The sequence below is a fragment of the Vollenhovia emeryi genome, unplaced genomic scaffold, assembly GCF_000949405.1.
Source record: "Vollenhovia emeryi isolate VEMERY1.0 unplaced genomic scaffold, V.emery_V1.0 DF939166.1, whole genome shotgun sequence".
In the NCBI taxonomy this organism is placed as follows: domain Eukaryota; kingdom Metazoa; phylum Arthropoda; class Insecta; order Hymenoptera; family Formicidae; genus Vollenhovia; species Vollenhovia emeryi.
The window spans coordinates 272,801-285,344 of NW_011967200.1; the positions used below are offsets into that span (position 1 = coordinate 272,801).

Genomic DNA, 12,544 nt, shown 5'->3' on the forward strand with positions numbered 1-12,544 from the left:
CCAAGTTCTAGCATTGTGGACATTGGCCTTTAGTCAGAGGTGAGATCTTTCCGGGTGAAAGAAAAAGGATAGACATACAGTCCTGACTTCTGACTAACGACTCATTGCAGACCGGGCCTTACGCTTACTTTCAGCGATTCGGAGTCGGCTAGTGCTACAAGTATTTTTTAGATCGATTGCCTGTACTTTAGCTCTTGCACTGACAATGAAAGGTAAAGGCTATGGTTTTCTATTTCTTAGACGGTCCTAGACTCTTTTTGAGTCTCTTGGTAACACCGGCCGATGGCGTTCTGATTCGCCGAGAGTAAGAGCTGAGGTAGGAGTAAGAAATCAAACTGATTCGTTTCCTTACTCCTGCCTCTTACGCCAGGCTTGTTCCACGCATTGTAGACTGGGTCCAGGACGTCGCTTACGGACGGGCGGCTTGCTTTTCTCTCAATTGCAGGCGGCACAGATCGCGGATCTTGACCAGGAGCCGGCACAGCGACGGCTGCGGCTGCAACAGGTCGGACATGCGGATCGTATCCCTGTGGCTGGCGGCGGTGTTAATTACGTTCTGGCTGATCGCTCTGTCCTGGCTGGCGGCTATACTGTACGGCGAGATCAAGAAGATGGACACGTCCATCAAGTCAGGTAAACGCCACCCTTCGTTTGCACGAGTGATGATTTTTCCTTCGCCTCTCGCAGGGTGTCCAGTAGTCAGGAAAATCTGGAAAGCCAGGAATTGTTAGGGAAAAGTCAGGAAATTGCACGATTTATCTGGATTTTTTTTACATCGTTTCACATTTCTTTCTGAATAATTTGAAGCTTTTAAAAAATAAACTTTCCTGTGGCTCTCGGTGCACTAATTTTCTGTTTTGCTAAACATCAATTTATTTATAAGCGTGGTCGGCAATTTATATTTTCATCGTCGTGCTATATTATTTCAATGTGTTCAACTGAGACAAAGCTATAAAACAAAATTTAACACTTACTTGATTTACCATACAGACGTACGCAAATTGTGCATCTTGAGAAAAGTTACACTAAACGGTCAGGGAAAACCTAATTCCAGCTCCTGGAAGACCTGAAAAGAGCCAGAGAATTGTTTTCATTGAGTTTGCCTGGACACCCTGTCTCGGTAAGTGGCGATCGGCTGCTCGGAATTAAACCAGGAAAGGTTCTAATTAAACGATATTAAGCGAGTAAGAAAGGTTCTAATTAAATCTGTTTGCTTCGACGTACGTAGGCTTAGCTTCGTTATCTTTTGTCGTCTCCCCCTCTCTCAGGAACTTCAAACACTGCTTCCAGGTGTCGTTTAATTGTTTGCGCTCGTTGAAACAAAATGTGTGTGCTTGAAGTTCGAACTTCGAACGATTAATGCCGACAACTCGTGCGTGTGTTTTAAAAATTGCAACGACTGCATAGTCATGTATTTTTCTATCACCGCGTTTCTATATTGTACTTTCCGAACGCTCAATATAAACCTGATGAAAGAAGAAACAAAGTTCATTTATTACGCGCGCTACTTTTAACATTCATCAAATATGCTCGCCAGCAATTATTCACTTCTCGATTCTCAAGCGGTGCGCAATCATCTTCTGCAAATGCTTTACCTGATACGCAGAATTCATTACTGCACAACGTATCAGTTTTTATCTCCTGGCGTCGAGAATCCACGTAATCTCCCCTTGTTTCGGCCCACGAAGCTCTCTCTTTTCTTCTCTTATCTGCTCCGGAATTATCTCGGAGCGTTTAAATACCCCGTAGCCGCGACAAGGCTAACGATCGAATCCAATTCGCCTTATCAAATCCGCCTTATCAAACCCGCGCTCGGCGTCAGCTCCGAACGGTCGGCCGTTCGAAATTCCCTATGCACCGTGACGGCTCTTATCAGGGAAACCCCTCCAGCGGGGCTTCAGTCGCCCACCAACCCTCGGCGAGTCGATATCGGGGACGACGGCGCAGCTGGCGAGGGAGGCAGAGAGAAAGAGAGAAAGAGTGCCGCGTCGCGACGCCGCGCGCCGTTTCGCGATACCGCGGGGTCTCGTCGACGGTCTCGCGAGTGTTATCGTCCCGGGGCCCCGTTGTCTTTCCCCTTGCCCCGCGGCATCCGATCCGCGGATCGTTCTTCGAGGGTCCCGGCCGTGTAGAAAAACGAGACGCCGCCGCTGCCGCCGCCGCCGCCGCCGCCGTCCGCCCGTTTCCGTCCGCCGCGCGGTAATCGATTAGAATCGCTTCTATAATTCATCCCTCTCGTAGGTCAAGTTCTGCATGTTCTGTGTGAGAGCTCGCCACCCACTCCTTCCTGTTTCTCTCCTTCCTCTTGCTTCAATTCCGCGGAGCGACGCGTCCTCGCTCGATTGTCAAATGTGAGCCGCGAGTGCGGTGGAGTGTGAGTGCCAGGGGGACGGTCCCGGATAAATCGACGAAAGAATCGTGGACGTTCTGAGTTGTATGAATAATATAAAATTAACGCGAGAGATGTTAGTCCTCTGCATTAATCTGGCATTAATATCTTATGTATTGAGATAACGGGGATATCTCGTGGATGAAAAAAGGAACGAATGCATGTGAGGCAAGCATGGAAATCGGCAGGGGAGGAGACATTTCGCAGGAACACTTTTACGCATCCGAGTGAGACTAACGTGGTACATTAATTCACCAGGTAACGGAGAGAAAGGATTAGAAAGAGCGTGGACAAGGGGAGGACGGAATTAAGGACACCGGGGAGTACAAACGCGGATGAAGTAAATACGGAAGCGATAAATTGGAAGGCGAGTGAAACGATAAAATTGATTTGCACGCCGCGAGGAGTCTACGAGGAGCGTAAAATCGTCCCTGGCATTTGCATAGATTTGCATTTGAAATCTAACGGTGAGGCGACCCTCCTGGCTCTCGTTACTCACGTCGCCCGGATCGCTCGCTCGGGTGTCAACACGATCGGATACACTTGGCGATCGCGAAAGGGAGAGAGTGAGAAGATTTACTCCCTATCTTCTCCGTGTACTCGCACGAGATGAGGGATCCTTGTTTCCCTCCCGGGGGAGGGAAGGCGAGAGGCGTGTCGTCGGCGTACGAGACGGCACGCGAGACGAATGCGCGCAAGTACGCGAGTACTCTACCTTCCCTGCTGACGCAAACGCAATAAATATTTCAGCGGACACGCGCCTGCGGAAACCCACAGTCGACGTTATCGGCGATAACGTCGCTTCCGCGACTCCTCGCGTCCCCTCACCTCTTCTCCCCTTCGGAATTTAACGTACGTGGTGCGTTGTGCCACCGTCTTCGCTTATCACTTCGTTTAACAATCGTGAGTGACCTGGTTTCTTATTAATTTACCAAGAGTCCGCGACAACACGTGCGCCGGAATTCTCGGCGGGCACCTTCTTAAAGCGGTCGACTGTGGTTTTCAGGGTGCGAGTGATCGGCGAGGGACGCGACGACGAAGGGGCATTAATTAATCGACGGGATTAGTCAGCTGTTAGACGCGCGACCGAAGTTCCGCGTGTATCGGCGCGAGGATGGATCGCCGAACAACAACCGCTTAATTAGCAAGCCGTCTAACGAGTGTTAACGACTGTTTGTCGTTAACTGTGTACACAGTAAAAAATCGTGTGTTCAAGTAGAAATTTCCTTGTGTCACCAAGATTTGATTATTTCAATGTAAAATCAACATAAAACAGATGTGTCATTAGTTTTGTAACATTTTTGTGTGCTATATTTATGTTAACATAATAACATGACAGTTTATGTTCGTTATTTAAAAATTTAATACTATTTTGAGTTCTTTTAACACCAAAATCAACCAAAACGTGTAATATCAGCATTTCTCAAAAATTATTTTAACTATTCTAATTTCTAACTATTCGTACAGTTTACTTATCCCGTTTGCTTTTATTACGTCATACTTAAAGTTAAAAGAACATAAATATAAACGTGAAGTACAGCGCTAACCAATTAACATTTGTAATTTGCCAAACAGTAACACACACGATGAATGTTGTTTTAACTTAAAATTTAGAGTGGACTTTTTGGGACATGTGAAAAATGTTAACATTAACATTTTATTTTTTTTACTGTGTACACAGCTGCGTTCCTTCCCCCCTCCGTCGTCGCGCGGAACGCGCATTCTTCGGGCGACGCGCGACGAGGACTCGAAGATGCCGCGTCTCCGCGGCGGACTCGTCCGCGATAACGCACGCAATCGCGCACGATTTAATTGGATACCAGCGGGAGGCGGGAGCTCGGCCGTGGCGATTCAGCCGGAATCGGTCGTTATTTGGTAGTCCAGTTGTTTCACCTATCGTACGCGCGAAATCGCGCTTGTTTTGTCGTCGGGATTTCGCACGATCGGCATATCTGCCTTCCCGTGCACGCCGCAAATACGCCGAAACACCAAAGTCGCAGCACATTAAAGCTTTATGTCGCGTAGCTGCACAAGATCGATTTTCAAGACTTTCCTCGATCTCGTTTCGCAACGGTTCTACCTCGATAATTTCACCAAGACCTGACACTCTATCAGCCTGGAAAATTTACTTCATCGGTAGAGGAAAGTCTTCTATTGTGAGATAGGCACCTAATATGAGATAGTGCGGTTTCTGCTAAATTAGTAGGCATCAAGAAACGATTTGTGATTGAATTTAGATGTTGAGCACCTGCTCTCTCTCTCTCTTAAGGCCTGTGTCGACGATGCTAGAACTTGGTCCAAGTTCTAATTTCGAGAAATGCGTAGCCAATCAACTTGCAGCTACTCCATAAAAGCTGCAAGTTAATTTGATCTGCACATCTCTGGGAACTAGGACTTGGACCAAGTTCTAGCATCGAGGACGCAGGTCTTTAGAAGCCAGTCTCGTAATAGGAGACTTTTCTCTGTATATAGCTCGGTGAATAACAGAATGCACCTCGAGACTAGCGTGAACTACAAAATAGTTTTTTTTTTACCTCTCGTACACCGGTATCTTATCGAGTTCAGGGCCGCGAGCGTAATCGTGTCGCGGCGTATTTCCATCCAGACGACCGGGCCGCGTCGTGTTGAATTAACATCGCGCCGGAAACCATTTAAAATTGGATTTCAAGACACGTTGAAATAAAGACGGACATTCACGGGGCTCGAAATGAAGGGATTTTTAAGCGACTTGAACTTTCGTCGCTTTTGTCGCGGCCACAACAGTTTCATCATTCAATAATAACATAATAGTAATATCAACCGAGTTGTCAACGGGTTAAATGTCGTGATAATAGTATCACGCGGATTTTGCTCCGTTAAATGATCCAGTTGATCGCGAACCAGAAACGAAAAGCTCCAATTGCGGCTTGACGTCGCGAGGAAAGGACAGTAGTATTAATAACTCATCATCGGATTTGTCCCTATCTAATCGATTTCATTATCAAAGACTAATTTCGACACCGCGCATTCCGTTTTCCCTCCCAAACTGCCTCGCGACGACTCCGTTTAAAAGCGGAAAACAAGATAAGTGATTTCAGGGTCTTCGCTCGCGGAGCAAACCGTCAACTTCTCTATCGTGGATCATCAAATTACCCTAACTAGGATTAATTATATTTTGCTTGTAATACACCTCTCCGGTCGTATCAGATTGCCAGCGTAACATTTAAGGCACATCTCGCATGCGTTATCGCGTTTATCGGACAATTCTACGGTAATGTTCCACGGTAAACACAAAGAGGAGCCTTGGAGAGATTAACGTCAAGGCGGCGATTAGTCTTATCAGTCGCGGCTCCCCGGAATTTACTCGATGTCGCGCCGCGTCGAGCAACGTCGGCCGCGGACGGTTCTCTCGCTCGAGACGTCGTAGTCACCGTGCGTCGTCGTTGCGTGTGTCACGTGCGTACGATTCAGAGCCAGACTTTCGATCGTATACGTGCGTACGCGAACGCGAACGCGGCTGGCCAGATGCCGGTCGGTTGATATCCCTCGCCCCAGTGACGTCCCGACGTTCGACACGCAAAGCTCTGCACGTTTCTCGGGCTTCTCGCCCAAGAGCACCGTAAAATACCAACAATCTCCCCGACTTTCATAACGTAATCAGGTGACAACGCGGTCCTATTCCCACTCTCACTGCCAGTCCCGGTTCCTCTACCGTTTTACGCGAAATTGTGACGTAAGGACGCGGTTTGTTTATCGTGTTTCGCGATCACCGTCTTTCGTTGCGATAACAAACCGTTAATTAAATTTTAATCTTTAATAAAAAAAGAGTTTTAAATCTGGCGCTTCAGATAGGCAACTATCGCGAGAGGGAATAGCATCCCACTGGATATCTGGATTTATCGAAGTTTCTCGATAAGAAGATCGGCGTTTCAAATTAAAAATCTGCAAAAGTCGTTGAGATGGAAAGATAGTGATAGAGTTGTCGAGAAACATTGATTAAGATCATGTCAGTCATGTAGTCTTTCACGGTCCAAGTTGCTGGATAAAAGGGATATATTAATGACGTTTTAATGTACAATATTGAACATTAAAATGTCATTAATAAATTCTCTTTCATCTAGCGATTTGCTCAGTGTGCAAAGTGCATTTAGCATTAGTTCGAACTTAGTTTCCTCGTCAGAAGAGATTGCTCGAGGAATCTTATAAAAGCATCTACCCATCATCTCTTTCATATTAATGTGTTTTATACCTGAAACCTCGCGTAGACGCTGATCGCAGCACACCCTGGCATCGTCGATCATACAATTATTCACGGTACAAGACATTTATTCGCAAAGTGCAATCAATCTTAGGAGCGGCGATCAATTAACGAGTGTGCATAGATACGCGATACGTTTAACGAGAGCCGTGACTTGATCAAAGTGCACCAGCCGGTTTCGAATCCCTAAAGCGCAGCGAGGAAGCGCCGGGCATTTTGCGCGGACGAAGATGTAGACTGAAGCGGAAGTTCTGTGCGCCGATTAATATCTTCGCGCGAAACCGCCTTCCGCAAGTGTCGAGCGCCGGCGGCCGGACCACGTTGTTCGCCGCTAATCGAGAGATGATCGCGCGCGATCGCGGAGCGACGATCGTGTGCGGTGTCCGTCGGGGAACCGTCGGGAGTTAAGTGCATTGAATCGGCCCCCCGCCGAGGAGGACAATCCTGAAAAATAGGCGGCGCGGTCCTGCTTGAGATGGACTCGGTGGCGGTGACGGTGCCGCTTCGTCAGCCGGCGAAGAAGATGAAGAAGCGGAAGGAGCTCGACGCCCTGGCGCCGGCGCACGCTATCTCGCGCCGGAGCTCCGGGAAACGCAGTTCGCAGGTGACTAAGACAACTGACCTTGCAACGTCGGTTTCTTCCTCGCGAAGAATCCGCCGTCGGTGATTCTCGAGTCTGCGAGTCGGTGAAAAATTTTGAAAAATAAATGGACGACGGATAGTAAGATTCTCTTCCGAGTACACAATGTATAGATAATGAAAGATACACTTGGCACCGGCGGAGATGATTCTGATAGCAAACACGAAGACAAATTGGCAACTCTCGAATCCATTCGCTTGCACTGTTCCCCGAAAGTGAGATAAACGAGTCGTGAACGTGGATAACACGACTCGTCGATTGACTCGTGTACATTCCACTAGTGTGCCTGAAAAGAATAAAAATTGTGTCGAGAAGGAAGATGAATTGTAAAAAGAAACGATGGCTGCTATAAGTAGCGATTATTTCGTTGCTTTGTCAGTGCTGATTAATTGGAAGTACATCTGCTTTCTCTTACATTTTTGTAGGAATTATTGACGGACAGCAGCGACGATCGTTCGGAATACTGGAACGTTTCCACCAGAAACGGCCGCAAGTGCAGGGGCAGGAGGGGCCGCGCTTGTCCCGGATTTCTCAAGGCTTGCAACGCCTTTTTGGCGTGCGCCTCCGTATTAGCGACCGCCAGTCTGATATGGCTGTTCATCGATGTCCGTCAACAGCTTACCGCTCTGCGAACCGAGTTAGACCAAGGTATTGGTCGAACGTCTGCGAAGGCATTAAAGCGATCAATTAGCAAAGGAAGTCATTTGTACCCTTAACGCGAAAACGCGAATAAAGAAGCAGATCCCGATCGTTATGAATGCACAGAATATAATAGCTTTTATATTTAAATGCTGTTTCACATCTCAAGATGTAGCGTATTAGAAAGTCGACCTTTTTAGGGATTTTTAATTAGAACCTTTCACAGAATTCAGACTCGTAACACCGCGCGACTTTTTTCTACCTCTCTCTCCCTTCGCACTTTTGTACCTAATCTCTTGTACATTACAGTGATAGCGGGCAGCGAGGGTGTCCCGGACGCCCTGCAGAAATGCCACTCGTTGTCGAGAGACCTCCAGAATAACCAAACAATAATTTTCTCCAGGCTGTCCGACCTCAAGCAGCAGATAAATAATTTCACGGTACAGGTAAAACCGCACGAGTTAACATTGACACTTTCGGTCTGCGATAGCGCGACACGGGGATGACTCACGGCCTTCCGGATCGATACTTTTACAGCTGGCGCATATTCAGCAGGACTTGCATAAAGTGCAGGAGTACTTCCAGGCCGCGCCCGAGATGGCCAATTTGCCGAAGCGGCTGGACGAGCTGTCGACCAGCGTTGCGACGTTCGGCAGTCAAATAAGGGATCTCGGGGCCACGGTGAAGACCCTGAAAGAGACCAACATGAGGGTGCAGGATGCGCAGACCACTATGCAACAAAACATCAGCAGTATTAGGGTAAATACCGTCGACGCTCGAACGGAGAGTAGCTTGATCTGTTCGACATTCATCGGACGGTGTGTGTTTCGCTTTTGCAGTACACATTGCTAGAACTGTCGAACGTTACCCAGAAGCCTCAAGTACCGAGCACCGACGAAGCCCAAGTTAAGACTGACAAACTGAACCTCACAATATCGCATTTAACGAATAATTTAACGCATGTCAATGAGACCTTGTCAAACAAATTGCAATGGGTCGCCGATGATCAGGACAAAGATCGCGTAAGTATGGTGTAACGTTTTAAGCCGTGACAGATTTTGTAACAACGTTCGGAGCGTCAAGCAGTAACACTTGGTCTCTTTATCGTTGCAGAAGAAATTAGTCTCGCTTCAAGAAGCGACGGCGGCTATCAACACGACGATGATGTCGCTCCAGGGGGAGTGCGTCAAAGTGTCCGAGCAGGCTTCCGTTCTAGCGTCGATTCAGCAATTGACAGAAAAGGTGCGTATCGAATACGAATATTCTATTTTGCGTTTGGTGATCGTCAATGACATTTCTAATTAACGCAGGTGAGCGAGATACGCACCACCGACGTGGAACTAATCGGCAAGTTGAAGCAATTGGAACAATCGTATAACGGGCTGAAAAACTCTAGCAGCTTAATGCTCGCGACTGTATCCGAGATACAGAATCAGCAGCACGTGAACAAGTTCAAGCTATCGGAGTCGAACGGTAACGTGACAACGGAGACGGATCGCGGCGCGACAGGTACGGTAAAGCTACACGTAAGATCTCTCGACGTGCAACGAGTTCCTCCAGTTGTTGATTCGTGTAACCGCACCATCTCTGTGTCGTTTGCAGATGTGATTGATATTGCTCAGAGAAAGAACGACGGATCGGAAATGTGGCAGAAACGCGAGGAGTAAATGGAGAGAGGACTCGCGCTTTGAGAAGAGACTCTCACGCGGACGAGGATCGCTTTGTACGCAATCTGAGAAGCTGTGTATTTGTAAATACTAATAAATTAAGCGCACGTTACGCATGTACATAGAAAGACACTACTTGTGATGTCGCGCGGGGTCTACGGTGGGGCGAGCAACTCCACCGCGGTCCGCGACTGACGTGCGATTGCGTTGAGAAGAGACTGTCGCGAGCGGTGCCGTGGCCTGAAAGAAGCTACTTACGCCAAGCAATAACTTAAAGCGTATAAACGTTATTAGTTAGCGAGACAAGCGTTCTTTATTCGACCTAGATTAGATATTGTCAATTTCCTAATACCACAGTAACACTATACGTGAATAGCGAGAGAGATATTCTCAGAAATATTATGGGAAAGTACAAAGTCGACAGCCGTTTCGAAGCGCATTCTCGGTTGTACAACGTCTAGAAGAACGTTTATATTTAAGTAACGGCAAACGTATACCGAAAGTTTTTCTACTCTTCTACATTTTGTAGCGTCATCTACGCTATCGTGTACATTTTTCTGAAACAATAGAGATTCTTCGCAAAGAAAATCATGTATAAACACCGTGATTCAGGACCGCGTATGTAAATACCAACGCAATATTTATTTATGAACAAACAGTGTGATAAAGATGATAGACAAGTAACGATCGCACGATTCTAATCGCAAGATTCATCAAGTTTGCTTCGCGCGACTGGCAAACCAAGACACCGGGCGGTATATGTTTCCAACGTTTTAGTTCAGCAACACGCGCACCACGGGGCATGTACAGTTAAATGTGATGGCTAAAGACGTTAGTCCTTTCTGCGGCAAATGACTTTCACCGGTTGCAGATAGCATTGTAGTAGCTTGATCAAATTTTTTTAACGAACAACGAGAACGTTATTTTTGTATGCATCGAGGGTGACGTTTGCCAAGAGGGACGAGCCGAGGTGACGAGCTCTCCGAGAGCCCGCCGCGTCTCGGCTCTCTGGTACACGCGAGTGAATTGTTTTTCATCGAACACTTTACGTAACCGTAGGCAGCGAGTGTACGCGAGAATTAGGCGGTACTCGCATGTAATTATTTTGCACAGTTACTTGGAGAAATCTGGACGAATGTATCTCGAATATCCTCGTAGTGTTGTGCGAGAAGTCGTTGAGTGAAGATCAAGTTTTTGTAAAAATATAGTTTCAGCTCTTAGGAAGATAATTACGTGCGAGTACGCGGCATAAATCGGCTACAACAATACCGAAGTGGATTAATAAAAAGAGAGAGAGAGAAGATATCTGAGATAACGAAATCAATGTTATTTCTTGTATCCTCAAAGCGTCATCGAGCTTATAAGTGTAATAAGTTTATCGACGTAACTGCGGAATGTCGAGTACGAACAAGCTGCTCGCAGTTTAAACGAATTTCGATATTCACAAAATATCCCATATTTCTCCTCCGCGATCGATTTTCCATTTCTTTAGGCGGCGCTGTGGATTTAGGGCCCAACTTCTCACCAACGTCGCTTAACTTTAAGCTCAGCTCGTCCTTTGTCTCTCACCAACCGTTCCCTTAGGCCCAATTTCACCAAACGCCACTTAACTTTGGATCTTACAATTTAATTCTGGTTTCTCTCTTTTTAACAAGTTTAGTCGACCTTAACTGGCACTTGTTTAATAAATTAAAAATATACAGTGCGACGTTTCGACCGAGGGTTTAGGTCCTTATCAAGCACTCATTCTTAAAAAGTGACACTCCCGGCCATGGTAGACATATATTTTATCTCGTGCCGTTAATTTTATAACCACGACTCAACTCTGTTATAATTTTTTACCGTTCAATTTCATATTACAATGACTCGATTAACTTTTGCCACCAATGTGAGCCACAAATGAACAGAAAACGGTTCTCGCAAATTAGAGACCAAATTTCTCTTTAATAAACGTTTCGACCCTCCTTCGGGTCTTCCTCAGTAAAACTACAATAAAACAATCGAGAATACAGGATGTGAGCGCAATACTTTTGATACAGATTGGTAGAATAATAGTAATCAGTTACCCCGGTTAAATCGACTAAAGCGTATCTTAAGGGATCAGAGTGGTAATGTGATTTGAGAATCATTCCTCTATCAGCGATAGAGGAGAGATTATCGCGTCTCTTTTTAAAGTAAACAGTTGAAAAGGGACAAAGTACGAATTAAGCCAAGCTCGAAGTTGAACAACGTTGGCGAAACCGGGCCTCAGAAAGGGACGCTAAATTACACCAAGATTAAAGTTAAGCGACGTTGGTGAAACTGGGCCTTGGAAATCGCACGGGAGAGACGTCGATCCTTTTGTTTAAGGGACCGTACGAGGTGCTTTTTCCATTTCCTCTCTCGTCGGCTGAATTGACGCGCGTCTCTCCCCGAGGTGCGCGGCTTTTCCCGACGCCCTCGCGACTCCCCCGAGATCATTGTGCATCTCCGCGTGCCCCGCTCGCGTGCCTCCGAGCCTCCCGCGATTGGTCGGGCCTCGTAATTCTATGCGGTGCATCTGGTACAGCAGATGTGGCGCGTCCACGCGTAGTCGAAGCCTCGTCCCGCGACGATCCGGTCGCGACCCGGGGATTCCTCGTCCGATCGCCGCGCAAATTCGCGAGGGTTCGGCCGCCCAGGTACGGGGAGCGCCCTACGAGTAAGTACGAGATCACGTCCGGCCGATCGACGCGCAGTTTTATTCGCAACGCCGCGCGCGAGCCTCCGACTACCTCCCTCGTCGACCGAATTTCAAGCGGGTCGCTCATACGTAATTTTGCACAACGTTGAATCTGCAGTTTACGTTATTTAAGGTGTAATCGCGAGGGGTACGGAAGGTTCGTGCCACGCATTTCGTACTCGACGCGGATTTCGCGCGGATTGTGCCGACAAAATTGCGTCATGATCGCGGGCGTCTAGCGGCCGCTTTGTTCCGAGCGAACTACGCATTG

General features: G+C 47.2%; 3 protein-coding genes and 2 long non-coding RNA genes across 11 annotated transcripts in view; 3 read left to right on the plus strand and 2 right to left on the minus strand.

Annotated features, from left to right (window-relative positions):
• LOC105564332 overlaps positions 1-492 on the minus strand; it is a 4,466-nt gene extending 3,974 nt beyond the window's left edge. Inside the window, exon 1 of the long non-coding RNA XR_001009111.1 lies at positions 414-492. This is a non-coding gene — a long non-coding RNA (uncharacterized LOC105564332). The remainder of the gene's footprint in view (positions 1-413) is intronic.
• LOC105564331 overlaps positions 1-1,234 on the plus strand; it is a 2,279-nt gene extending 1,045 nt beyond the window's left edge. Inside the window, exons 2-3 of the mRNA XM_012016634.1 lie at positions 446-633; positions 991-1,234. Coding sequence (XP_011872024.1) covers positions 446-633; positions 991-1,070 — 268 coding nt within the window. The 3' untranslated portion in view covers positions 1,071-1,234. The remainder of the gene's footprint in view (positions 1-445; positions 634-990) is intronic.
• Positions 631-1,666, minus strand: LOC105564330. The gene is made up of 4 exons (XR_001009110.1): positions 1,596-1,666; positions 1,225-1,466; positions 975-1,066; positions 631-709 (listed from the first exon to the last, which is right to left on the minus strand). It is a non-coding gene; the product is annotated as an uncharacterized LOC105564330 (long non-coding RNA).
• Positions 1,667-4,913: 3,247 nt separating this feature from the next.
• LOC105564328 lies at positions 4,914-10,887 on the plus strand. Of its 7 annotated transcripts, XM_012016632.1 has the most exons (10): positions 6,041-6,440; positions 6,634-6,682; positions 6,751-7,230; positions 7,692-7,914; positions 8,215-8,351; positions 8,443-8,664; positions 8,745-8,927; positions 9,019-9,147; positions 9,216-9,414; positions 9,508-10,887. In XM_012016632.1, exons 3-10 carry the CDS (start codon positions 7,102-7,104, stop codon positions 9,570-9,572), a joined length of 1,287 nt encoding a protein of 428 aa, XP_011872022.1. In that variant the 5' UTR covers positions 6,041-6,440; positions 6,634-6,682; positions 6,751-7,101; the 3' UTR covers positions 9,573-10,887. The 7 variants fall into 7 exon arrangements, with proteins under 7 accessions (XP_011872017.1, XP_011872018.1, XP_011872023.1 ...); XM_012016627.1 differs by lacking the exon at positions 6,041-6,440 and adding an exon at positions 4,914-6,029 and having other exon boundaries at positions 6,634-7,230; XM_012016628.1 differs by lacking the exon at positions 6,041-6,440 and adding an exon at positions 4,914-6,021 and having other exon boundaries at positions 6,634-7,230.
• An 83-nt stretch (positions 10,888-10,970) lies between these two features.
• The window catches only part of LOC105564327 (cysteine and histidine-rich protein 1 homolog), a 12,584-nt gene continuing 11,010 nt past the window's right edge, over positions 10,971-12,544 (plus strand). Inside the window, 1 exon segment of the mRNA XM_012016625.1 lies at positions 10,971-12,252. Within this exon segment, the coding sequence (XP_011872015.1) occupies positions 12,101-12,252 (152 nt within the window). The 5' untranslated portion in view covers positions 10,971-12,100.

Excerpts from the sequence above, each read along its gene's own strand:
- LOC105564328 (XM_012016627.1), top strand. The coding sequence starts at position 7,102 with ATGGACTCGGTGGCGGTGACGGTGCCGCTTCGTCAGCCGGCGAAGAAG. Across the intron at positions 8,928-9,018 it reads ATGATCAGGACAAAGATCGC|AAGAAATTAGTCTCGCTTCA; the intron begins GTAAGTATGGTG and ends TTATCGTTGCAG. Across the intron at positions 9,148-9,215 it reads TTCAGCAATTGACAGAAAAG|GTGAGCGAGATACGCACCAC; the intron begins GTGCGTATCGAA and ends TAATTAACGCAG.